The 27,014-nt window shown below is 46.5% G+C and overlaps 1 protein-coding gene across 8 annotated transcripts in view; it reads left to right on the top strand.

The window, feature by feature from the left end:
- Nucleotides 1-27,014, top strand: part of LOC147115504 (mediator of RNA polymerase II transcription subunit 12-like protein) — a 637,745-nt gene that overhangs the window by 31,268 nt on the left and 579,463 nt on the right. For all 8 annotated transcript variants that reach the window (XM_085989804.1, XM_085989800.1, XM_085989802.1 and 5 more), the window contains exons 4-5: nt 25,347-25,538; nt 26,378-26,537. In XM_085989804.1, the coding sequence (XP_085845930.1) occupies nt 25,347-25,538; nt 26,378-26,537 (352 nt within the window). The remainder of the gene's footprint in view (nt 1-25,346; nt 25,539-26,377; nt 26,538-27,014) is intronic.

Genomic DNA, 27,014 nt, shown 5'->3' with positions numbered 1-27,014 from the left:
CATTACATGCTTTGGGTTTCTGTTTGCTGTAAGTACATGATGAGTATTATTTGCTGCCTGCACTCCTCTTGCTGTTCAAATGATCTGAGTACAGTCAGTGTAAATAGCATACCCTCAACAGCTCTACAAATGGTCCCGAAGTGGACTAAACATTCAAGCCGCGGGTTTGTAAATTGTACTGCAAATTGGAAGCAACAGGATATGTGATACCGTCCTGCCCCAAACGCAGTGACTGTACTCGCCTAAGAATCCATTTCTTTTATGTCCGGGGGTAGGAAATATATTGCAGAATGGACAGTTTGTGAATTGGGGGCAAGCTGAATCCTACATCAAATTAAGTAACGGAAGTGAAGGCCATTGTTTGAAATCCTTCACACCACCTGATAATATCACGAAGATGAGAATTGGCTTCTGCAGTACGGCATATTTTCCCTTTTTAAATATACACAGTTGGCTTGTTCTGAATAAACTGGAGCAAATCCCCATTATACCCTGGACAGGAGGCAGTCTGTGTTCATTAGAACTATAATCCTGGAGATGCGGTAAACACTCAAATTATGACATTATTATGAGCAATGGTTATGACCACGAACTTCTGGTCACTGAATAAGTTAAATCCTGTTGTTATTGCATGAGATTCTGGGATTTTTATTCATATTTGATGCCAGTTCATTGAAAACTGAAAATGAATGGTCTTTATGACGATGGCAAGTTACCCTGTATTCCAATTTTATTGAGAATGTAATAGTTATGAAATATAGAAAGTGAAGCCTAGATTTTCTGATGGACATCATTGGGTTAATGTTGGTTGTGGAAATATTGCCAGTTGGACATTTTGGACTTGATGGTCTACTTCAGGGTCAGGTGACCATCCATCAACACTTTGAGCCATTTTGGTCAATCTATGTATTTCTGCGGTAGAGTAGGTTCCACAGGTAGACGCTCCTTCGGACTTCTTGAAGGAAAGCTGCACTTTAGTCTTCCCTTAAGGGGCTTTCAGATTGTAAAACTGTAGCTAGTGGCAAACCTCCGAGCTGCAGCTATAGCTTGCAAAAACAAAGCATCTCCTCGCAGTCTCCAGATGTCTCGAAGCACTTTACGCCCAATGGGTTACTTATGCACAAAAGGTGGCGAGCAGCATTGCGCACATCAGTGCTCACTATCCTTCCTGAATGCTCATAGTGTCTTCCCCCTCCCCCAAGAATTAGCACTAAGAGAAGGGGAGGGAAAAAAACGTGGCTAATTTCTCGAGGGTCTCTGAGAAATTTCCCCCCAGACTTCAAAGCAATCAAGCAAGCTCCCATGATGCATCACTTTGCATAACTAACCCCTCCCCTGCTTGGATCCCTGAATATGTCCCAATATCCGAAAGAACACAGAATTGTACAGGATCGGAATAGACTGTTTCCATCCATTGGTTCGTAGATTCTCTTGCTGTCTGCTTCACTGAATTGAAAAAAAGATTTGCATTTGCCTAGCGCCTTTCACAACCTCAGGATGTCCCAAAGTGCTTTACAGTCAATCAAGTACTTTTTTTGAAATGTTGTCACTGTTGTAATGTAGGAAACGTGGCAGCCAATTTGTGCACAGCAAGTTCCCACAAACAGCAATGTGATGATGACTGGATAATCTGTTTGAGATGTTGATTGAGGGATAAATGTTGGTCAGAACTCCCCTGCTCTTATTCGAAATAGTGCCATGGGATCTTTTACGTTCACCGGAGAGGGTAGACGGCGCCTCGGTTTAACGTCTCATCCGAAAGACGGCACCTCCAACGCACTCCCTCAGTATCGCACTGGGAGTGACGGCCTAGATTTTGTGCTCGAGTCCCTGGCGTGGGACTTGAACCCATGACTTTCTGACTCAGAGGCGAGAGTGCTGCCCACTGAGTCATGGCTGACCGCTAGAAGATATAAACTGCATGATTTGCTATTTTCAGTGACGGTGCAGGCCAGCTTTTTTTTTGTGCGTGGGTCCTGTGAACTCAATGCGTTGGCTCTACTTCTGCTCAGCACCTGATGAGTAACGGTGCAGAAGGAATTATAAACGCTCGTGCCAGGGGACCACTGCAGTGTTGCTCTCCTGAAACTGGCACAGTGATATAAAAGCACCACTTAAAGGAGCACCCCATCCTTGCTGCACAGTAAACCGTTAGGGGGAAAAATTGGGTCGCATCACACTTGGGGCGTTAACTTCGCCGGGGCGCTACTTTTAGCACCCCTGCACCCGAAATTCACTGGTAACGCCCCAAGAGGGAGGCGGGGCACTACTTGAAGTGCTCCCCCTCCCTCTTGGGGTGCTGTGAGTGAATATCGCGGTTGTTATTATGTTCATAAATAAATAGACATTATCATTATGAACAGCTAGCTTGAACTAGTCACTTTATTCAGCCATGTGGACTTCGTGTGCAGGCATCCATCTTGACTACTGTCTTATGGGTAACCTAGTGCGTCGTGGGTAGCCCACTCTTATACATACAGCTCCACCTAGTGTACCATTCTAGGATGACATGTTACTGATCAATACAGCGGTGACACGTGCCGCAGCACCACGCTCTGCGGCACATCACGCCGCGGCACTGCAGGCCTTCCTCCCCTTTTATTAAAGGGGAGGACCCTAGCGCAGAGCGACCCGGGGTCCAGCTGGGTCACCAGGGATCAGAGTGCCGGCAAAAGAGCTGGGGGGAGGCTTTACAGGAGGCCGGCAACGGGGGGCAGGTGCTGGCAGGCAGCCAGTAACAAAAATGGTCGCCCAGCTCCTCCCCTTCAATTTGCACCACCCCGGCCGCAGGTAGGTCCCCCCCGACCCCGTCTGATATAGCGTCCGGCGGTAAGTCGGGGACGCTACTGAAGATCGCGGCCAGGGCGCTGAGCACGGCGATGACTTCAGCGTCTGAGGTGCAGTGTCGTGGGGTGCTAACGGTTACTGTCGCTGCAAACCTCACGCTGAATTTAGTGGGAGGCGATAGCGCCCGGGCGCTAGTTGCTTTGCGCCCCATTAGCACCGCATATCAACCGAATTTTGCCCCCTCAATATTTGCCCATCTCTTTGAATGAAAGAGGGTAATGAATTGTTCAAAAAATAGGACTTCAAAGGTAGTAATCTCAGGCTTGCTACCAGTGCCACGTGCTAGTCAGAGTAGAAATAAAAGGATATTTCAGATGAATACGTGGCTAGAGGAATGGTGCAACGGGGAAGGATTCAAGTTCCTGGGACATTGGAACCGGTTCTCGGGGAGGTGGGACCAGTTCAAACCGGACGGTTTGCACCTGGGCAGGGCTGGAACCGATGTCCTAGGGGGAGTGCTTGCGAGTGCTCTGGGGGAGGGTTTAAACTAAAATGGCAGGGGGTTGGGAACCTGAGCAGTGAGACAGAGGAAAAGGAAACAAGGATAAAAGCAAAAGATAGTAAGGAGAAAAACAAAAGTGGCAGTCGGAGAAATCAACGGTTTAAATCAAATGTGGCCACAGTAAATAATAATTCTAATAGGTCTAAGAGCGTTAAAAAAACAAGCCTGAAGGCTTTGTGTCTTAATGCGAGGAGCATTCGTAATAAGGTGGATGAATTGGCTGCATAAATAGTGGTTCGGGTCAGGTTGGGGGGGGTGGTGGAGAAAAGAATATCGGACGGGTCGGGTTGCGGGGGTGGGGGAGAAAAGAATATCGGACGGGCCGCTGTATTGTTGGGTTCACTCTCCCGGTACCACCTCCACACTGCCCGGCTCAGCCTGCAATCTCCTACCCAGGAGGGAACTCTGTGACCCTCTGCCCTGCTCAGCGTAAGTCGTGCGCCACTCTGGTCATGTCGTGCGCACGACTTACGCTGAACGAAAAAACTTTTGGTTTTTAGAGGTTTTCGGTTTTCGGAAGTTCGGATAAAGGATAGTCTACCTGTATCTCCAAATTTGCAGACGACACAAAGCTGGGTGAGAGGGTATGCTGTGAGGAGGATGTCGTGAAACTCCAGTACGATTTGGACAGGTTGGGTGATTGGGCAGAAACATGGCAAATGCACTATAATGTGGATAAATGTGAGGTTATCCACTTTGGTGGCAAAAACAGGAAGGCAGATTATTATTTGAATGACACTAGATTGGGAGAAGGGGAAGTGCAAAGAGACCTGGGTGTTCTTGTGCACCAGTCGCTGAAGGTAAGCATGCAGGTGCAGCAGGCGGTTAAGAAGGCAAATGGTATGTTGGCCTTCGTAGCAAGAGGGTTCGAGTACAGGAACAAGGATGTCTTGCTGCAATTGTACAGGGCCTTGGTGAGACCGCACCTTGAGTTTTGGGTGCAGTTTTGGTCGCCTTATCTGAGGAAGGATGTTCTTGCCATGGAAGGAGTTCAGCGAAGATTCACCAGGCTGATACCTGGGATGGTAGGAATGACGTATGAGGAGAGATTGTGTCATAGAGTCATAGAGTTATACAGCACGGATAGAGGCCCTTCGGCCCATCGTGTCCGCGCCGGCCATCAAGCCCTGTCTAATCTAATCCCATATTCCAGCATTTGTTCCGTAGCCTTGTATGCTGTGGCATTTCAAGTGCTCATCCAAATGCTTCTTAAATGTTGTGAGGGCTCCTGCCTCCACAACCCTTTCAGGCAGTGAGTTCCAGACTCCAACCACCCTCTGGGTGAAAAAGTTCTTTCTCAAATCCCCTCTAAACCTCCCGCTCTTTACCTTGAATCTATGCCCCCTAGTTATTGACCCCTCTACTAAGGGAAAAAGCTCCTCAGCATCCATCCTATCTATGCCCCTCATAATTTTATACACCTCAATCATGTCCCCCCTCAGCCTCCTCTGCTCCAAGGAAAACAAACCCAATCTGCCCAGTCTCTCTTCATAGCTGAAGCGCTCCAGCCCTGGTAACATCCTGGTGAACCTCCTCTTCACCCTCTCCAACGCGATCACATCCTTCCTGTAGTGTGGCGACCAGAACTGCACACAGTATTCCAGCTGTGGCCTAACCAGTGTTTTATACAGCTCCATCATAACCTCCTTGCTCTTATATTCTATGCCTCGGCTAATGAAGGCAAGTATCCCATATGCCTTTTTTACCACCTTATCCACCTGTTCCGCCGCCTTCAGGGATCTGTGTACTTGCACACCCAGATCCCTCTGACCCTCCGTCTTGCCTAGGGTCTTACCATTCATTGTGTATTCCCTTGCCTTGTTATTCCCCCCCAAAGTGCATCACCTCGCACTTTTCCGGGTTAAATTCCATTTGCCACTGTTCCGCCCATCTGACCAACCCATCTATATCGTCCTGCAGACTGAGGCTACCCTCCTCGCTATTTACCACCCTACCAATTTTTGTATCATCCCCGAACTTACTGATCATACCTTTTACATTCATATCCAAGTCATTAATGTAGACCACAAACAGCAAGGGACCCAGCACCGATCCCTGTGGTACCCCACTGGCCACAGGCCAGTCACAAAAACAACCTTCGACCATCACCCTCTGCCTTCTGCCACTAAGCCAGTTTTGTATCCAATGTGCCAAGGCACCCTGGATTCCATGGGCTCTTACCTTCTTGACCAGTCTCCTGTGCGGGACTTTATCGAAGGCCTTACTGAAATCCATGTATACCACATCCACTGCGTTACCCTCATCCACACACCTAGTCACCCCCTCAAAAAATTCAATCAAATTAGTCAGACATGATCTTCCCTTGACAAAGCCATGTTGACTATCCCTGATTAATCCTTGCCTCTCCAAGTGGAGACAAATTTTGTCCCTCAGAATTTTTTCCAATAATTTTCCTACCACTGATGTTAGGCTCACTGGCCTGTAGTTCCCCGGTTTTTCCCTACTTCCCTTCTTGAATAATGGTACTACATTAGCGGTTCTCCAGTCCTCTGGCACATCCCCTGTGGCCAGAGAGGTCCTGAATATATGTGTTAGAGCCCCCGCAATCTCTTCCTTTGCCTCACACAGCAGCCTGGGATACATTTCATCCGGGCCTGGGGATTTATCCATTTTTAGGCCAGCTAAAACCGCCAATACCTCCTCCCTCTCGATGTTAATATGTTCGAGCATATCACAGTCCCCCCGCCCTATTTCTATGTCTACATCGTCCTTCTCCATAGTGAAAACAGATGCCAAAAATTCATTTAGAACCCCTCCTACATCTTCCGGCTCCCCACACAGATTGCCACTTTTGTCCCTAATGGGCCCTATTTTTTCCCTAGTTATCCTCTTACCCTTAATATACTTATAAAACATCTTAGGATTTTCCTTTATTTTGCTCGCCAGTGTTATTTCATGGCCCCTCCTTGATCTCCTAATTTCTTTTTTAAGTATCCCCCTGCACTTTTTGTACTCCTCTAGGGCTTCCTCCGTCTTTAGCCTTTTGTATCTGCCAAAAGCCCTCCTTTTTTTCCTAATCCATTCTCGTATATCCCCTGACATCCAAGGTTCCCTGTGGTTTTTGGAACCACCCTTGACCTTTACGGGAACATGTTGCCATTGTATGATCTCAATCTCCCTTCTGAAAGCCTCCCATTGCTCCGATGCGGATTTTCCTACAAGTAGCTGATCCCAGTCCATTTTGGCCAGATCCTGCCTTATCCTATTAAAATCGGCCTTCCCCCAATTTAGAACCTTTATTTCCGGCCCATCCCTGTCCTTTTCCATGACCACCTTAAATCTTACCATATTATGGTCACTGTCACCAAAGTGCTCACCTACTAGCACTTTTTCCACTTGGCCGGCCACATTCCCTAGAATTAGGTCCAGTACCGCCCCTTCTCTTGTAGGACTTTCTACATGCTGGCTCAAAAAGCTCTCCTGGATGCACTTTAAGAATTCTACACCCTCTGGGCCTTTCACACTCTGACTATCCCAGTTAATATTGGGGAAGTTGAAATCCCCCATTATTATTACCCTATTATTTGCACATTTCTCTGAGAATTGCCTACATATCTGTTCCTCTATCTCCCCCTGACTGTTTGGAGGCCTATAGTACACTCCCAGCAAAGTGCTTGCCCCCTTGTTTTTAAGCTCCACCCATATGGCCTCATTAGAGGAACCTGCTAATATATCATCCCTCCTTACTGCAGTAATTGACTCCTTAATTAATATTGCGACACCCCCTCCTCTTATACCTCCCCCTCTGTCTCGCCTGAAGATTCTGTACCCCGGAATATTGAGCTGCCAGTCTTGCCCCTCCCTCAACCATGTCTCCGTGATAGCAACAATATCATACTCCCATGTGTTTATCAACACCTTCAGTTCATCCGCCTTATTTGCAAGACTCCTTGCATTAAAATAGATGCCATCCAGCCTTGCCCTTATATATTTGCCCTGTCTACCAAGCTGACTTGTTTTTTTCTCTATATAATTGGCAGCACATCACCCCCTATTTCAGCTCCCCTCTGTATCCCATCCCCCTGCCAAGTTAGTTTAAACCCCCCCCCCCAACAGTGCGAGCAAACCTCCCCGCAAGGATATTTGTCCCGCTCTGGTTCAGGTGCAACCCGTCCGACTTGTACAAGTCCCACCTTTCCCAGAAGCAGGCCCAGTGATCCAGGAAAGTAAAACCCTCCCCCCTACACCAACTCCTTAGCCACGCATTCATCTGCTCTATCCTCCCATTCCTATACTCACTAGCACGTGGCACTGGGAGTAATCCAGAGATTACAACCTTTGAGGTCCTGCTCTTTAATCTGTTACCTAACTCCCTAAATTCTTGATGCAGGACCTCATCTCCCTTCCTTCCTATGTCGTTGGTCCCAGTGTGGACCACGACCTCTGCCTGCTCACCCTCCCCCTTAAGAATGCCCTGCAGCCGCTCAGTGACATCCCTGACCCTGGCCCCAGGGAGGCAACAAACCATCCTGGAGTCACGCTTGCAGCCACAGAAACGCCTATCTGTTCCCCTTACGATAGAATCCCCTACCACTATTGCTCTCCCACTCTTTTTCCTCCCTTCCTGAGCAGCAGAAGCTTCCCTGGTGCCAGGAAGCTGGCTGCTGCTGCCTTCCCCTGGTAAGTCATCCCCCTCAACAGTATCCAACTTGGTATACTTGTTTGAAAGGGGGATGTCCGCAGGGGTTCCCTGCACTACTGGCCTGCCTTTGTTGCTCCGCCTGATGGTCACCCCCTGTGCAGCCCTACCCTGAGGCGTGAACAACTCGCTAAACGTGCTATCCACGAGCCTCTCAGCATCGCGCATGCTCCAAAATTCATCCACCCGCAGCTCGAGCGCCGTAATGCGGTCTACAAGTAGCTGCAGCTGGATGCATTTCCCGCACACATGGTCGTCAGGGACACTGGCAGCGTCCCTGACTTCCCACATGGAGCAAGAGGAGCAGAACACGGGTCTGAACTCTCCTGCCATGACTTACTCCTTTTAATTAATTAAAAAATTTATTCAATACCCCAGTTACAGGTATACTCTAGGGCGCTTTATTTACCAACTGTCCCCACTACACCAGAGACCCTAGAAATTTAACACCACAGAAGTCAAGCTTGTATTGAAAAGAGAGAAATACTCACCAACCAATCACTTACCTGCTCCCTGGTGATGTCACACTCTGATTACTTTTTACCTCTCTCCCCGCTGCTGAGTTGGTGTGCCTCGCTGCTCTCCAGTTTTTATACCGGGCTCCGACTCACTGGTCCCGACTGGTCTCGGGCCTCGCTGCTCTCCAGTTTTTATACCGGGCTCCGACTCACTGCTCCCGCTGGCCCCGACTGGTCTCGGGCCTCGCTGCTCTCCGGTTTTTATACCGGGCTCCGACTCGCTGGTCCCGACTGGTCTCGGGCCTCGCTGCTCTCCGGTTTTTATACCGGGCTCTGACTCACTGCTTATTGGGCTTATACTCACTGGAGTTTAGAAGATTGAGAGGGGATCTCATCGAAACCTATAAAATTCTGTCAGGCCTGGACAGACTAGATGCAGGAAGGATGTTTCTGATGGCCGGGGAGTCCAGAACCAGGGGTCACAGTTTAAGGATAAGGGGTAAGCCATTTTGGACTGAGATGACGAGGAATTTCTTCACCCAGAGAGTGGCGAACCTGTGGAATTCTCTACCACAGAAGGCAGTTGAGGCCAATTCATTAAATATATTCAAGAAGGAGTTAGATATATTTCTTAAGGCTAAAGGGATCAAGAGATATGGGGAGAAAGCCGGGACCGGGTACTGAATTTGGATGATCAGCCATGATCTCATTAAATGGCGGAGCAGGCTCGAGGGGCCGAATGGCCTACTCCTGCTCCTATCTTCTATGTTTCTATGAAGAGTAAAATACAAAGTACACTGAATTTGCCATATCCCAGACCGTAATGTGGCTGAAACTCAGTCCCTCAGTGAGTGCAATGCCAGTAGCGTGCGAGAACAATGATGACACAGAACCTGTTGCAGCAGTGCTGCAGCAGGGGAAAGCAGGAATGCTTTGAGTCTGAAGTTGCAGTTATAATAAATTGTAACCACAGTAAAGAGGGATGTGAAAAGAAAGAAAGACTTGCATTTCTATAGCGCCTTTCACGACCACCGGACGTCCCAAAGCACTTTACAGCCAATTAAGTACTTTTTGAAGTGTAGTCACTGTTGTAATGTAGGAAACGCGGCAGGCAATTTGTGCACAGCAAGCTCCCACAAACAACAATGTTGTGATAACCAGATAATTTTTTTTTTTTAAAGTGATGATTGAGGGATAAATATTGACCAGGACACTGGGGATAACGCCCCTGCTCTTCTTCGAAATAGTGCCGTGGGATCTTTTACGTGCACCTGAGAGAGTGGACGGTGTAATGATATCAGCAAATAGTGATGATATTTGTCTGTGTTTGATTACTTATGCCTTACAGCATATTTGTCTGTGTTTTTGATTACTTGTGCCTGACCAGCAGAGGTCATGTGAGAGACGAGCAGTCCAGAGGAGTTTTACTTTCAGTTTCATTTCTAGATTCATCACAGCATAGTGTGTTCTGTAAAAGCTGTAGAAAGTCTTGAACAAGACTTTAGATTAAACAACATTCTCTTTCAGAAATGAGTATTTATTGAACCCAAAAAGAAATCAAAACAGACGGGGCCTCGGTTTAACGTCGCATCCGAAAGATGGCACCTCCGACAGTGCAGTACTCCCTCAGCACTGCACTGGGAGTGTCAGCCTAGCTTTTTGTTTTTTTTTTATGCGCTCAAGTTTCTGGAGTGGGACTTGAGCCCACAACCTTCTGACTCCCAGGCTGAGCCACGGCTGACTTGTGACTTGTGCTTTCAAATTGCTGCAGTGGTTTGTTTTTTTTAATTGAATTTTCATTTAAACGTCTCAGTTTATTCTCTATACTGCCTTTCCGCAATTAAAATTTTTGTTACAGTTCGGGAGGAAAAATAAAAGCTGGGCTCTGATCACCAGAAGACGGGAGAGAAAATAATCAAACATCCACACACAACTGCAGCAAGACAAACCCTATCCCCTGCAACAGTGCTTGCTGCTTATTCTGTACACGTGCAGCTGCGATATGGCTGGCTGCACCCCACCAAGTCTATCTAGGAAGTGCATCTTTATGGAATTTGTTCGGAAACGCAGCCTCGTCTAATTAGTGTCTTGTATGTGCTTTGCTTGAAATTATCGTTTTTGAAAAAACAGGAAACTTTCGATTTACCGGCACCTAAATAACCGGAAACCTCGGTTAACCAGCAAAATTCAGGAGTAGGTTCAGGTAACTTTTATTACTTGCCTTCCGCCATGTGTTGCTGTGCAAGGGTGTGGCTGCAGCTGTTGCTAAGCTACAGAGACGCTTGCAACTTGTGGTCATTGTTTTGAACCAAAGCAACAGGGTTTGTTGCTTTATATGGAGCTCTCGGCTCCGTATCTTTTACTATAGCGTTCGGTTATCCGGAATTTTTGATGAACCGGCACCACGTCGGTCCCGTCTGTGCCGGATAAAAAAAAGTTTCCTGTAGACACTTAATATTTAGTAAATATTGTATGATGCATTGAAAGGGGCCAGAGACGTTGGCGTGGGGGCCAGGGGGCTGTCAGGGGGAGGGAGAGGGCTGTATCAAATAAATCACTAAGTACACTCCCAAAATGCTGGTGGTTCAAAGTTGATTTTTCTGTCTCCCACCATTACCATGTTAAAAACATAGAACATTGAAAAATAGGAGCAGGAGTAGGCCATTTGGCCCTTCGAGCCTGTGTGATCATGGCTGATCCTCTACCTCAATACCATATTCCTGTGCTCTCTCCCCATACCCCTTGATGCCGTTTGTGTCTAGAAATCTATCTACTTCTCAAATATATTCAGTGACTTGGCCTCCACAGCCTCCTGTGGTAGAGAATTCCACAGGTTCACCATCCTCTGAGTGAAGAAATTTCTCCTCATCTCAGTCCTAAATGTCCTACCCCGTATCCTGCGACTGTGACCCCTCATTCTAGACCCCCCCAGCCAGGGGAAACATCCTTCCTGCATCCAGTCTGTCTAACCCTGTCAGAATTTTATACGTTTCAATGAGATCCCCTCTCATTCTTCTAAACTCTAGTGAATACAGGCCTAGTCGACCCATTCTCTCCTCATACGACAGTCCTGCCATCCCAGGAATCAGTCTGGTGAACCTTCGCTGCACTCCCTCTATAACAACTATATCCTTTCTTGGGTAAGGAGACCAAAACTGCACACAGTACTCCAGGTGTGGTCTCGCCAAGGGCCCTGTACAACTGTAGTAAGACATCCTTGCTCCTGTACTCCAATCCTCTTGCAATGAATGCCAACATACCATTTGCCTTCCTAACTGCTTGCTGCACCTGCATGTTTGCTTTCAGTGACTGGTGTACAAGGACACCCAGGTCCCTTTGTACATCAGCATTTCCCAATCTAGCACCATTTAAATAATACTCTGCCTTTCTGTTTTTCCTACCGAAGTGGATAACTTCACATTTATCCACATTATCTGCCATGTATTTGTCCCATTTACTCAACTTGTCTAAATCGCCTTGAAGCCTCTTTGCATCCTCCTCACAACTCACAATCCCACCTAGTTTCGTGTCGTCAGCAAACTTGGAAATATTACATTTGGCTGTCTCATTCACGCGCACTGTGGTTAAAGCCACACTGCTGAAGCGGGTGGCAGTCAGCCAGATTAATGCACAGTGAGTGCCCGGTGAAATTCTACATCAAATTTCTGTTTCTTCTGGTGAGGTGCAAAGGATCGGAGGAATGGGATGAGGTGTAAGTTAATATTGGAAGACCTGGATGGAGTCCAATGTAGGTCAAACCCACAGCTGCTGCTAGAGAGGACGAGAGGTGAGATTGGCAGTGGTGAAAACTGGGAGCCATGGGGAGGAAAGAGAAGCAAGAAAGAGCGAGCAATATTGTATTACGGGAGAGATAATCAAGAGAAGTTGTTGTGGGTGAGCCAGAGGGAAATTGGGAGCATTCGTTTTTTTTTTCTGTTGTTGCCCTGCCTCAGCTCATCTGCTGCTGAAACCCTCATCCATGTCCTTGTTACCGCTAGACTTGACTAGTTCCAACACACTCCTGGCCGGCCTCCCTTGTTCTGCCCTCCGTAAACTTTAGGTCATCCAAAACACTGCTGCCCATTTTCTAACTCTCTCCAAGTCCTGTTCACCCACCCTTCTCTCTTCTTAGGCAGTCCCTCGGAACCGAGGATGACTTGCTTCCACTTTAAAACTGAGTTCTCAGGTGACTGATGAGTCCAATGTGGGACCTACAGTCTCTGTCACAGGTGGGGCAGACGGTGGTTGAAGGGGCAGGTGGGTGGGGTGCTTGGGTTGACGTGCGCTTGCTCCCAGCGAAGAGACTTGGTGTTTGGCGCCTTCCCAGATGCTTCTCCTCCATTTTGTGCAGTCTTGGGCCAGGGATTCCCAGGTGTCCGTGGGGAATGTTGTACTTTTTCAAGGAGGCTTTGAGGGTGTCCTTGAAGCGTTTCCTCTGTCCACCTGGGGCTCTCTTACTGTGTCGGAGCTTCGAGTAGAGCGCTTGTTTTGGGATTCTTGTATCGGGCATGCGGACGATGTGATGTGTCCATCAGAGCTGATCGAGCGTGGTCAAAGCTTCGATGCTAGGGATGTTGGCCTGAGGGAGAACACTGACGTTGGTGCGCCTATCCTGCCAGGATAGTGAGTCTAACATCAGTGGTAGGGAAATTATTGGAAAAAATTCTGAGGGACAGAATTAGTCTCCACTTCAAATCAAATCAAATCAAATCAACTTTTATTGTCATTGTTAGTGCACAAGTGCAGTACAACGAAATGTAGGCTTGCGGCTCCTGAGAGTGTACATTTAGATTAAGACATTTAAACATTCAACATACATTTGGCTTGTAATACATTAACATAAACATAACCATAATAAAGTGCATTGGCAGATGTGCAGGCTTTAGAGTTTATTTGTGGAGTTCAGTAGGATTACAGCCCTGGGAAAGAAGCTGTTCCTAAATCTGGTCGTACGGGTGTGAATGCATCTGTAGCGTCTCCCAGATGGCAGGAGGGCGAACAGACTGTGGCTGGGGTGGGTAGGGTCTTTGATGATGGACCGTGGCCTCCATAAACAGCGTTTCTGGTATATGTGCTCTATGGTCGGTAGCCAGGTGCCGGTAATGCGTTGGGCAGTTTTGACTACCCGCTGCAGGGCTTTCCGGTCATAGTAGCTACAGCTGCCATACCACACTGTGATACAGTTCGTCAGGATGCTCTCTATTGTGCAGCGGTAAAAGTTAGAGAGGATCAGGGGTGACAGGTTACATCCCTTCAGCCTCCTTAGGAAATATAGGCGCTGCAGGGATTAATGAGGGATAGTCAGCATGGCTTTGTTGGGGAGATCATGTCTGACCAATTTGATTGAATTTTTCGAGGGGGTGACTAGGTGTGTGGATGAGGGTAGTGCAGTTGATGTAGTTTACATGGACTTCAGTAAGGCTTTTGACAAAGTCCCACATGGGAGACTGGTCAAGAAGGTAAGAGCCCATTGGATCCAGGGCAATTTGGCACATTGGATTGAAAATTGGCTTAGTGGCAGAAGGCAGAGGGTGATGGCTGAAGGTTGTTTTTGTGACTGGAAGCCTGTTTCCAGTGGTGTACCGCAGGGATCGGTGCTGGGTCCTTTGCTGTTGGTAGTGTACATTAATGATTTAGATATTAATGTTGGAGGTATGATCAGTAAGTTCGCAGGTGACACGAAAATTGGTGGAGTGGTAAATAGCGAGGAGGGAAGCCTCAGGTTACAGGACGATATAGACGGAATGGTTAGATGGGCAGAACAGTGGCAAATGGAATTTAACCCTGAAAAGTGTGAGGTGATGCATTTTGGGAGGACTAACAAGGCAAGGGAATACACAATGAATGGCAGGACCCTAGGGAGGATCAGAGGGACCTTGGTGTGCATGTACATAGATCCCTGAAGGCAGCAGGGCAAGTAGATAAGGTGGTTAAAAAGGCATATGGGATACTTGCCTTCATTAGCCGAGGCATAGAATATAAGAGCAGGGAGGTTATGATGGAGCTGTACAAAACGTCAGTTAGGCCACAGCTGGAATACTGTGTGCAGTTCTGGTCGCCACACTATAGGAGGGATGTGATTGCATTGGAGAGGGTGCAGAGGAGATTCACCAGGATGTTACTGGGCTGGAGCGCTTCAGCTATGAAGAGAGACTGGACAGGCTGGGGTTGTGTTCCTTAGAGCAGAGAAGGCTGAGCGAGGACCTGATTGAGGTGTACAAAATTATGAGGGGTAAAGATAGGGTAGATAGAAAGGAACTTTCCCCCTTCGTAGAGGGGTCAATAACCAGGTGGCATCGTTTCAAAGTAAGGGGCAGGAGGTTTAGAGGGGATTTGAGGAAAAACGTTTTCACCGAGGGTGGTTGGAATCTGGAACTCACTGCCTGAAAGGGTGGTAGAGGCAGGAACCCTCAACATTCAAGAAGCATTTAGATAAGCACTTGAAACGCCATAGCATACAAAGCTATGGACCAAGTGCTGGAAAATGGGATTAGAATAGACGGGGTTTGATGGCCGGTGCGGACACGATGGGCCGAAGGGCCTCTTTCTGTGCTGTATGACTCTATGACTATCTTGCGGAGGCAGCGTTGGTGGTACCTCTCCAGTGCTTTGAGCTGCCTGTTGTACATGGTCCATGTCTCTGAGGCATACAGGAGGGCGGGTATCCCTACTGCTCTGTAGACCATGAGCTTGGTGCCGGGTTTGAGGTCCTGGTCTTCAAACACTCTTCCTCAGGCGACCGAAGGCTGCACTGGCACGCTGAAGGTGGTATTTTGACTTCGTCATCGACGCCTGCCCTTGTTGATGGAAAGTGGTCCATGTTGTCCAAGGCCTTGTCGTGGATTTTGATAGTCGGGGGGCAGTACTGTGTGGCGGGGGCAGGTTGGGAGAGGATCTTTGTCTTACGGATGTTTAGTGTAAGGCCCATGCTCTCGTATGCTTCGGTTTCGGTGTCGGTGTTGACGATGGTTTGGAGTTCGACCTCCAAGTGTGCGCAGACGCAAGCGTCGTCTGCATGCTGTATTTTGATGACAGAGCATGGGACGACCTTGGATCTGGACTGGAGGCGACGGAGGTTGAACAGTTTCCCGTTTGTTCTCGAAATTAGCTTCACTCCAGTGGTGAGATGGAGCATTGCAGTGAGGAAGATCGAGAAGAGCGTTGGTGCGATGACACAGCCTTGCTCGCTGACCTACATTGGCTCTTGGTTAAGCAATGCCTCGATTTAAAAATTCTCATTGTTTTCAAATCCCTCCATGCCCTCGCCCCTCCCCATCTCTGTAATCTCCTCCACTCCCCCCACCCCCCTTTTAATTCTGGCCTCTTGAGCATCCCCGATTTTTAATCCCTCCACCATTGGTGGCCGTGCCTTCAGCTGCCAAGGCCCTAAGCTCTGGAATTCCCTCCCTAAACTGCTCCGCCTCTCTTTCCTCCTTTTTAAAAATAAATAAATAACCATTCGAGTGCTAAACTGTTACTGGTATTAATGCCAAGTCTGAGGCCAGTCCCGCACTTTCAAACCTTTAAGACGCTCCTTAAAACCTACCTCTTTGACAAAGCTTCTGGTCAGCTGCCCTAATTTCTCCTCATGTGGCTTGGCATCAAAATTTTTTTGTTGATGCTCCTTTGAAGCGCCTTGGGATGTTTTACTGCATTAAATAGACGATATAAATACAAGTTGTTGCTGTTTTTAAGAAGCTTGTGAAAGAAGAATGAAGGCACAAAAGAACCAGGTGACCTGAATATGGAGGGGACATGATGGTGCAGTTCCTGCAAGTAGCAGGGCATCAGAGTGCTGGCACATGGAGGCAATTTTCCCTTCTCCGCTGAATTGCCAGTCTTGGCTCTGCCAAAAGACAAAAGAAAGACTTGCATTTATATAGCGCCTTCACGACCACCAGACGTCCCAAAGTGCTTTACAGCCAATGAAGTACTTTTTGAAGTGTAGTCACTGTTGTAGGAAACGCGGCAGCCAATTTATGCACAGCAAGCTCCCACAAACACCAGTGTGATGATGAGCAGATAATCTGTGTTTGTGATGTTAATTGAGGGATAAATATCGACCCGGACACCGGGGATAACTCCCCAGCTCCTCTTCGAAATAGTGCCATGGGACCTCTTACGCCCACCTGAGAGAGCAGACGGGACCTTGGTTTAACGTCTCGTCTGAAAGACTGCACCTCCGACAGTGCAGCACTCCCTCAGCACTGCACTGGAGTGTCGGCCTAGAATTTTGTGCTCAAGCCTCTGGAGTGGGACTTGAGCGTACAACCTTCTGACTCCGAGACGAGGGTGTTGCCCACTGGCTGACACACTGAGCCCCAAATGCAGAGTCTCGGCCAGGCTGGTCTCACGCACTTTCTATCAGCTGTGTACGAAGGGTTTTATAAAGAGGCCTTGGCTGCAGGAAGCCTGTGACTGGCAACGGAAAATCATCATGCTTGTATAATAATCTATCCTCCCCCGCCCCCCCCCCCCCCCCCCCCCAAAAAAAAAAATGTCTGACATACGCTATTGTAATGCTAAGCTCACATTAGGGCAGTTAATGTAGACTGGGGATTGAAGTTATTACTCCGTACTCCACACTGGAGAGGAAATATATTGTTACTCGAAAACTGTCCCCTGACCCAGGACGGCAATTTCCCCAGTTTTTGTTTATTCTGCACCACTGAAACGGAACGATATTATACACTTGTACTCCTCTCTCTCAATCTGATGTTAAAAATGTGGTTGCAAGAATATCTGTAGAAAATGCAAAGTTACAAATATAAATAGATCTAATTTGCTGTTGCAGGAAGCCAGAGTTACTGAATGAATGAGCATTTTGGTCACAAAGTTAAAGGCAACACTTTCCGCTGTTCACTGGTGACCTGGAAAGAATATTTCAACCCTTTTTAAAACATGGTTTAATTATTTAAAAAAAATTTGGGTTACATTTTCAATGAAAATAATTTGAAGGACATTCCTATTTACTTGGCAAACGCAAGAGTCAAATCTGTTGGGTTGGTTCCCAAAGTTTTAAATTTGTCTTTTCCCGCGCATATTTTATCACAGAAATGTTACCGTGACACCTGCTGTTGAACTTGGGGTTGAATTGAGAAGAGATGGTGATTTAGACCTGATTGTTAATCTTTGAGTGTGACAGCACAAGTGTGTTGGTTTGAGGTCACTGGCACCATAATACTGTACCGTTGGCCAGTTACTGCATTCTGTCGACAACTCAAATGGACGTGTGTGCAAGCCAAAGTATCGTCCTGCAAGCACCTTCTTAATGTAAAGGTTTTACATGTGTATTTGAATGTGAAATCAATTGAATATATATACACACACATGATATACAGAGGGCACATATTTAAGATAATTGCCAAAAGAACTGGGAGAGAACTCTGATGATGTGGAATCTGTATGGGTAGAACTGAGAAAATACCAAGGGGCAGAAAACGTTAGTGGGAGTGGTATATAGACCTCCAAACAGTAATGCAGAGGTTGGGGATGGCATTAAAAGGGAAATTAGAGAAGCGTGCAATAAGGGCACAGCAGTCATCATGGGTGACTTTAATCTACATATAGATTGGGCTAACCAAATTAGTAACAATACTGTGGAGGAGGAATTCCTGGAGTGTTTACGGGATGGTTTCCTGGACCAATATGTCGAGGAACCAACCAGAGATCTTAGACTGGGTATTATGTAACGAGAAAGGATTAATTAGCAATCTTGTTGTACGAGGCCCCTTGGGTTGGAGCGATCATAATATGATTGAATTCTTCATTAAGATGGAGAATGAAGTAGTCGACTCAGAGACTAGGGTCCTAAATTTAAATAAAGGAAACTACGATGGTCTGAGGCGTGAGTTGGGTAGGATTGATTGGGGAATGGCACTCAAAAGGGTTGACGGTGGATAGGCAATGGCAAACATTCAAAGACCGCATGGGTGGACTACAGAATTTGTTCATCCCAGTTTGGCATAAAAATAAAACAAAAAAGGTGACTCAACCGTGGCTAATGAGGGAAATTAGGGATAGCATAAGATCCAAGGGGAGGACATATAAATTGGCCAGAAAAAGCAGTAAACCTGAGGATTGGGAGCAGTTTAGGATTCGACAAAGGGAAAATAGAATGAGAGTAAGCTTGCAGGGAACATAAAAACTGACTGTAAAAGCTTTTATAGATATGCGAAGAGAAAATGATTGGTGAAGTCAAGCATAGGTCCCTTGCAGTCAGAATCAGGGGAATTTATAATGGGAAACAAAGAAATGGGAGACCAATTAAATACATATTTTGGTTCTGTCTTCACAAAGGAGGACACAAATAACCTCCCAGAGATGCCGGGGAACATAGGGTCTGATGAAAGGGAGGAACTGAAAGAAATCAGTATTTGTAGGGAATTGGTGTTAAGGAAATTGATGGGATTGAAGGCCGATAAATCCCCAGGGCCCAATAATCTACATCCTAGGGTACTTAAGGAAGTGGCCCTAGAAATAGTTGATGCTTTGATGATCATCTTCCAGCATTCGATGGAATCTGGAACAGTACCCATTGATTGGAGGGTAGCTAATGTTACCCCACTATTCAAAAAAGGTGGTAGAGAGGAAACGGGGAATTACAGACCGGCAAGCCTGACATCGGTAGTGGGGAAAATGCTAGAGTCTATTATAAAAGATGTAATAGTGCACTTGGAAAACAGTGACAGGATCGGACAAAGTCAACATGCATTTACAAAAGGTAAATCGTGCTTGACTAATCTACTGGAATTTTTTGAGGATGTAACTGGTAAAATAGATAAGGGAGAACCAGTGGATGTGGTGTATTTGGACTTTCAGAAGGCTTTCGATAAGGTCCCGCATAAGAGATTAGCGTGTAAAGTTAAGGCACATGGGATTGGGGGCAAGGTATTGACTTGGATAGAGAACTGGTTGGCAGACAGAAAGCAAAGAGTTGGAATAAACGGGTCTTTTTCCGAGTGGCAGGCAGAGACTAGTGGGGTACCGCAGGGATCGGTCCTTGGGCCCCAGCTATTCACAATATATATTAATGATCTAGACAAGGGAACTAGATGTAATATCTCCAAATTTGCAGACGACACAAAGCTGGGTGGGCGTGTGTGCTGTGAGGAGGATGCTGAGAAACTCCAGGATGATTTGGACAGGTTGGGTGATTGGGCAAAAGCATAGCAGATGCAATATAACGTGGATAAATGCGAGGTTATCCACTTTGGTGGCAAAAACAAGAAGGCAGATTATTATCTGAATGGCAATAGATTGGGAGAAGGGGAAGTGCAACGAGACCTGGGTGTCCTTGTGCACCAGTCGCTGAAAGTAAGCATGCAGGTGCAGCAGGCGGTTAAGAAGGCAAATGGTATGTTGGCCTTTGTAGCGAGAGGGTTTGAGTACAGGAACAAGGATGTCTTGCTGCAGTTATACAGGGCCTTGGTGAGACCACACTTTGAGTATTTTGTGCAGTTTTGGTCACCTTGTCTGAGGAAGGATGTTCTTGCCATGGAAGGAGTTCAGCGAAGATTCACCAGGCTGATACCTCGGATGGCAGGAATGACGTATGAGGAGAGATTGGGTTGATTGGGCTTGTACTTGCTGGACTTTAGAAGAATGAGAGGGGATCTCATTGAAACTTATAAAATTCTGACAGGACTGGACAGACTAGATGCAGGAAGGATGTTCCCGATGGTCGGGGAGTCCAGAACCAGGGGTCACAGTCTAAGGATAAAGGGGTAGGCCATTTAGGACAGAAATTAGGCGGAATTTCTTTACCCAGAGAGTGGTGAACCTGTGGAATTCTCTACCACAGAAGGCAGTAGAGGCCACTACATTAAATATATTCAAGAAGGAGTTGGATATATTTCTTAAGGCTAAAGGGATCAAGGGGTATGGGGAGAAAGCAGGGACCGGGTACTGAATTTGGATGATCAGCCATGATCGCATTGAATGGCGGAGCAGGCTCGAGGGGCCGAGTGGCCTACTCCTGCTCCTATCTTCTATGTTTCTATGAGATAGTCATAGAGTTATACAACACAGAAAGAGGCCCTTCGGCCCATCGTGTCTGCGCCAGCCATCAAGCCCTATCTATTCTAAACCCATTTTCCAGCACTTGGTCCGTAGCCTTGTATGCGATGGCGTTTCAAGTGCTCATCTAAATGCTTCTTGAATGTTGTGAGGGTTCCTGCCTCTACCACCCTTTCAGGCAGTGAGTTCCAGATTCTAACCACTCTCTGGGTGAAAAAGTTTTTCCTCAAATCCCCTCTAAACCTCCTGCCCCTTACCTTGAAACTATGCCCCCTGGTTATTGACCCCTCTACTAAGGGGAAAAGTTCCTTTTCTATCTCCCCTATCTATGCCCCTCATAATTTTGTACACCTCAATCAGGACTCCACTCAGCCTTCTCTGCTCTAAGGAAAACAACCCCAGCCTGTCCAGTCTCTCCTCTTAGCTGAAGCGCTCCAGCCCAGGTAACATCCTGGTGAATCTCTTCTGCACCCTCTCCAATGCAATCACATCCTTCCTGTAGTGTGGCGACCAGAACTGCACACAGTATTCCAGCTGTGGCCTAACTAGCATTTTGTACAGCTCCATCATAGAAGGGAGGTTATGAGGAGAAATTATTTTTCGCAACGTGTTGTCATGATCAGGAATGCACTGACTGATAGGGTGGTGGAAGCTGATTCAATATTAACTTTCAAGAAGGAATTGAAACTTCAAAAGGTATGTATATACATAATATATATTTAAAAAGGAAAATTTTGCCGGGCTATGGGGGAAGAACAGAGGAGTGGGACTAATTGGATAGCTCTTTCAGAGAGCCAGTACACAGACGATGGACCGAATGGCCTCCTTCTGTGCTGTATGATTCTATGATGCATGTGGTGGTATAAAATGGCAGAGAAAATGTTTGTCCCATCTATGAAAAGCCTAGACACATAAAAATACAAGAGGTTCAAGGAAGAAAACGTCAGGAAGATAGACTTTCTCAGAAATGTGTTTTTTCCTTTTTTAAAAAAAAAAAATGCCCAACGATAATTTGGAACAGACTTCAGCTTTCTGAGACTGCCAAGAGGGGAAGAAGTGTTCAAACCAAAACTCCCTCCCGGGTGAGAAAGAGGTGACCTAAACATCCAATGCCGATAGGAGACTTTGAGAAAAAAGGCACTTTGTGTCAAATGTAGGATTATGTATCTGTCATCAGGACCCGCTGACCCGCCAGGATCCTTTTTAACTGATCACAAGACAAATAGAGCAGAAGTTGTTCATATTTAGCCCACCTTAGCTCCACCATCTAGAAAAAGCCCACTCCTTCTCCACTCTCGCCCTCCCAAATCACTGCACCCAATAGCCTCATAAATGACTTGCATGTTTTTTTGCCTCCACCACCCTGCTTGGAAGTCCATTGCAAGGTTTGACCTCAATCCTAGATTTGCCTCTCGCCAGTTTGAGGTTCACCAATATTTTTAATGAGTGACCCCCAGGCACGCTTGAAGTGAAATCGGATCTTTTTATAAGAAAATTGTTCTCTTTTTTTGTTTTTTGTTTTTTTATAATGCTTTCATTTATAAAACTCATGCAGTGAATTACGTTGGAAGTACATTGACCTCTTGTGGCATTTTGTTTTGACACAGTATTTTGCTAACTGACAATTTTCAGTCGGTGAATGACTGACTGACTGACTGACTGACTGACTATTCTGCAATGGATTTCCATTTGTGGCGGTTGGTAGCACTGTTTCCTCAGAGTTAGGTTGGGGGGTTCAAGACTTGAGCACATAACCAAGGCTGACGCTTTGGTGGTATCTTTCAGATGAGACATTAAACTGAGACCCTGCTTGTTTGTTTAGGTGGCTGTAAATGGTCACGATGAACAGCGAGTTCTCTGATGTTCTGGCCATCATTCCAACACCACCAAAAACAGATTACCCGGTCATTCATCTGGTGGTTGTTCAATGGATCTTGCTGTACACAAATTGTCTGATGTATTTGCCTACAAAATTGTGACTGCACTTCAGAAATCAAAGTAATTCAGTGATTGATTGTAAAACGCTTTGGGACATCCCAACAAAGTGATAAAGTGCTATACAAATGCAAGTCTCTTTTTTTCCCACTTCTATCAAAACAAGAAAAAGAATATTTAACGACCGCAATTTTTAAATGGCTTTGGTGGCTCTCATGTTAGACTGGTGACTAGACGGGGAATAAAGCAGCCGGGGTGCTTGCAAATTACCTGTGTGGTGCCATACTGAATCATACTATGCTGAAATGGAATGACATCGTATTTACAGCACAGAAACAGGCTGTTTGGCTCAGTTGGTCTGTGTCGGTGTTTATGCTCCACACGAGCTCCTCCCACCCCTACTTCATCTAACACTATCAGCATATCCTTCTGTTCCTTTCTCCCTCATGTATTTATCTAGCTTCCTCTTAAATGCATCTATCCTATTCGCCTCAACTGCTCCATGAGGTAGCGAGTTCCACTCTGGTTAAAGATGTTTCTCCTGAATTCCTTATTGGATTTATTTGTGACTCTTCTATTTATGAGCCCTAGTTTTGGTCCCCACACATGTGTAGCTCATTATCCATTGACCTAGATTGCCATTCCTCACTGTGACATCTGCAGAAAGGTGTATATTGCGGATATTAGGACAAAGGTCCTCTACCAACCTGCCCACGCCACACAGTGCTGCCCCCCCCGATTATCAAAATTCACGACAAGGCCTTGGACAACGTGGACCACTTTCCATACCTCGGGAGCCTACTGTCAATAAGGGCAGACGTCGATGACTAAGTCCAACACCGCCTTCAGTGTGCCAGTGCAGCCTTCGGTCGCCTGAGGAAGAGAGTGTTTGAAGACCAGGACCTCAAACCCGGCACTAAGCTCATGGTCTACAGGGCAGCAGTGATACCCGCCCTTCTGTATGCCTCAGAGACATGGACCATGTACAGCAGGCACCTCAAAGCACTGGAGAGGTACCACCAACGCTGCCTCCGCAAGATCCTGCAAATCCATTGGCAGGATAGGCGCACCAACGTCAGTGTTCTTGATCAGGCCAACATCCCCAGCATCGAAGCTTTGACCACGCTCAATCAGCTCCGATGGACGGGTCACATTGTCCGCATGCCCGATACGAGACTCCCAAAACAAGCGCTCTATTCGGAGCTCCGGCACGGCAAGAGAGCCCCAGGTGGGCAGAAGAAACGCTTCAAGGACACCCTCAAAGCTGTTGTGTATGTAACCGTTTACCTTTAAGGGAACTATAGAATGTAACCGTTCGCCTTTAAGAGCACTACTTTAGGGTGGCACTATCTATTGGCTCATGTATACTGTAATACCGATAGTGACCACACCAGTATATAAGGGTTGTGATACGTTAACTAGGGCAGAAATCGCCCAGACCTCTGAATAGTAAAGACCTGTTTTGTTTGTACTTCTAAAGTCTCTGAAGTAGTTTACTGCACAACCTACAGACTTTACAAAAGCCTCCTTGAAAAAGTGTAACATCCCCACCGACATCTGGGAATCCCTGGCCCAAGACCGCACAAAGTGGAGGAGAAGCATCCGGGAAGGCGCCGAACACCTCGAGTCTCTTAGCTGGGAGCAAGCGCAGGTAGCGCAAGGAGCGCACGTCAACCCAAGCACCCCACCCACCCGCCCCTTCAACCACCGTCTGCCCCACCTGTGACAGAGACTGTAGGTCCCGCATTGAACTCGTCAGTCACCTACGAACTCATTTTTAATGTGGAAGCAAGTTATCCTCGGTTCCGAGGGACTGCCTAAGAAGTATATTGCGGATATCTACCCAGGATAGGATCAGGCTTGGATGTACTGTCCCCACCCCTTCCCCACAATTGAAGAGGGTCCCACCAATCACCATGTTTGCCGACCGATGAAGAATGGCCATAGCTGGCACATCACTAGAGAGAGGAGTGTACTAGTTAGTTTTGTTGAATTCGTAGAAATCTTATTGATAACAGACAACTATATTCACAGATAAGAATATTGCCTTTTTTTTTAAGCTGCTGCAGGTGTCCAAATCCTGCAGCAGCTTGTCTTCCCCACTCTCTAGCTCCCAAACTGAGCTGGCAGTAATGTCACAAGCCCAACCAAAATATTTCAATGAAGCTGATGTTGATAATTAACTGGGGTCCGATCCAAGTCACTTGAGTGGCAGAAGACCCTCCTCACCACACACCTTTTGATAGGATGCCGAAGGAAGTCAATCCAAGCCTTATTCTCACAGGTCATAGAAATGGTGCTGAACATCTTGCTCCATTCCTTCTAAAGGGAGAACCTCTAATGTAGGGTGCATATGTGTGATACAAAGAAACGCGGTTTAAGATAGGCGGCCAGTGCCCACCTATCCCTCTCTGGATCCATGTTCTAGTATCTCTCTGTTACTGTATTTCACTGACATTTCCGTGAAAGACATGCATTTATAATCCTGTCTCTCAAATGTCTCGGAAGTACTTCACATGCAGTTGACTATTTTGAAGTGCAGAGTGTTAAGTGGGCAAACGCCATGGTAATCTTGTGCATAGTAAGATCCCAGAAATGGGAATGAGGCCAATGGCCAGTTAATCTGTGTTTGATGGTTGAGGGAGATATGTTGACCAGGAACCAGATGTACAACTTGTTCATTGTTGGCTTATCCCCTTGCTGATTATACAACTAGATTACGCTTGTATGCATTTAACAGTACATGAGCTACTGGGGCATGAATGGCCCCCCCACCTCCCATGTAAGGTTCACTCCAGTTGTGGAATAAGTTATTTTTCCCAAAAGACTTTTTAAATAGAAAATTGTCAAAAGTGATGAGGTTGTAAAATCAAAATACACTGCCCCACCCTAACTTTTTTTTCTTCTTGGCTTTATCTCACAACAGATCGGGGCCTATTTTAGCAGCATCTTGGCAGAGAAACTTAAACTCAACACTTTTCAAGACACGGGGAAGAAGAAACCTCAGGTGAATGCCAAAGATAATTACTGGCTGGTGACTGCCCGCTCCCAGAGTGCAATTCACAACTGGTTCACGGACCTTGCAGGGAACAAACCGCTGACGGTTTTAGCCAAAAAGGTAGGATTTCAAAGCGCTGCTTGACTTCTGTGTTCTAAGAGTAAGTTTTTAATCTATGTTGGAGCTGGCAATCTATATTCAGTAACTGAAGTTCAGGGACTCACGGCATCTGGAATTATCGAATTTTTTTTCTGTTCTGAAGTAAGAACATAAGAAATAGGACCAAGAGTCGGCCATTTGGCCCTTCGAGCCTGCTCCTCCATTCAACGAGATCATGGCTGATCTTCTACCCCAACTCCACCTTCCCGCACTATCCCCATATCCCTTGATTCCCTTAATATCCAAAAATTTATCGATCTCTGTCTTGAATATACTCAACGACTGAGCATCCACATCCCTCTGGGGTAGAGAATTCCAAAGATTCATCACCCTCTGAGCCAACTGTGGATGTGAGTCAAAGGTTCGGAAGTTACTTGGTTCTTTTTTTTAAAAAGGGAATTTTGCCTACTTTGTGCTGTCTTCCCCCTCTCCTTTCCTTTCATTTCCCCCCCTGCCCCAGCCATGCTGAAAGTGGTGAGTATTTGCTTGGGGTACAGTTCCATGGGTGCAACTCTTCCTCTGGTAGCCAGCCCAAAAGACCACTCTTTGCTGATGAACATAGACAATGACTGTCAGCAGGCTGTTTGATTTTGGAGGGTTTTTGCCCGAGTCATATCCTGCCTTCACCTGACCTACACTAGACCTCTAGCAGGAGTTGCTCGATAGCAATTGAGATGGGGGGAGCGGGGCGGGTGTAACATGGCTGAATTTCTGCCTTTTCTGAACAAAGCCAGTCTTTTCTGTGTAGCATTGTTTCAAACTGAATTACATTAAACATTTATTTTTCCTCTTCTGCATAGGTCCCCATCCTCAGCAAGAAAGAAGACGTCTTTGCTTACTTGGCTAAGTATTCTGTGCCGCTGTTGAGGGGAGCATGGCTGATAAAGATGACCTGTGCTTATTACGCTGCTATTTCTGAAGCCAAGATTAAGAAGCGACAGGCCACGGATCCCAACCTCGGTAATGATGCAAAAATTGCCTGTCTTTTCTGTCATTGATTGGTCGCTAATTGCTTGCATGTAAAGGGGGATGTTACGGTTCAGCCTTTCCTCATAATGTGGATGCCTGAAATATAAACAGAAAATGCTGTAAATACTCAGCAGGTCAGGCAGCATGTGTAGCGAACTGACTGAGTATTTACAGCATTTTCTGTTTATATTTCAGATTTCCAGCATCCGCAGAATTTAGCTTTTGTTTTCCTCATAACGTGTTGTGCTCATGACAAATGACAGTTTCCATAAGCAGACTTATGAACTGAAACATAGAATCATACAGCACAGAAAGAGGCCATTCGGCCCATCGTGCCTGTGCCGGCCCTTTGAAAGCGCTATCCAGTTAGTCCCACTCCTCCTGCTCTTTCCCCATAGTCCTGCAAATTTTTCCTTTTTTTGAAGTATTTATCCAATTCCCTTTTGAAAGTTACTATTGAATCTGCTT

The sequence above is a fragment of the Somniosus microcephalus genome, chromosome 6 (assembly GCF_052327205.1).
Source record: "Somniosus microcephalus isolate GS21.2 chromosome 6, FLI_Smic_1.0, whole genome shotgun sequence".
Lineage (NCBI taxonomy): Eukaryota > Metazoa > Chordata > Chondrichthyes > Squaliformes > Somniosidae > Somniosus > Somniosus microcephalus.
The sequence above is the reverse complement of the archived record's forward strand: the minus strand, read 5'-3'. Positions and strand labels throughout refer to the sequence as shown.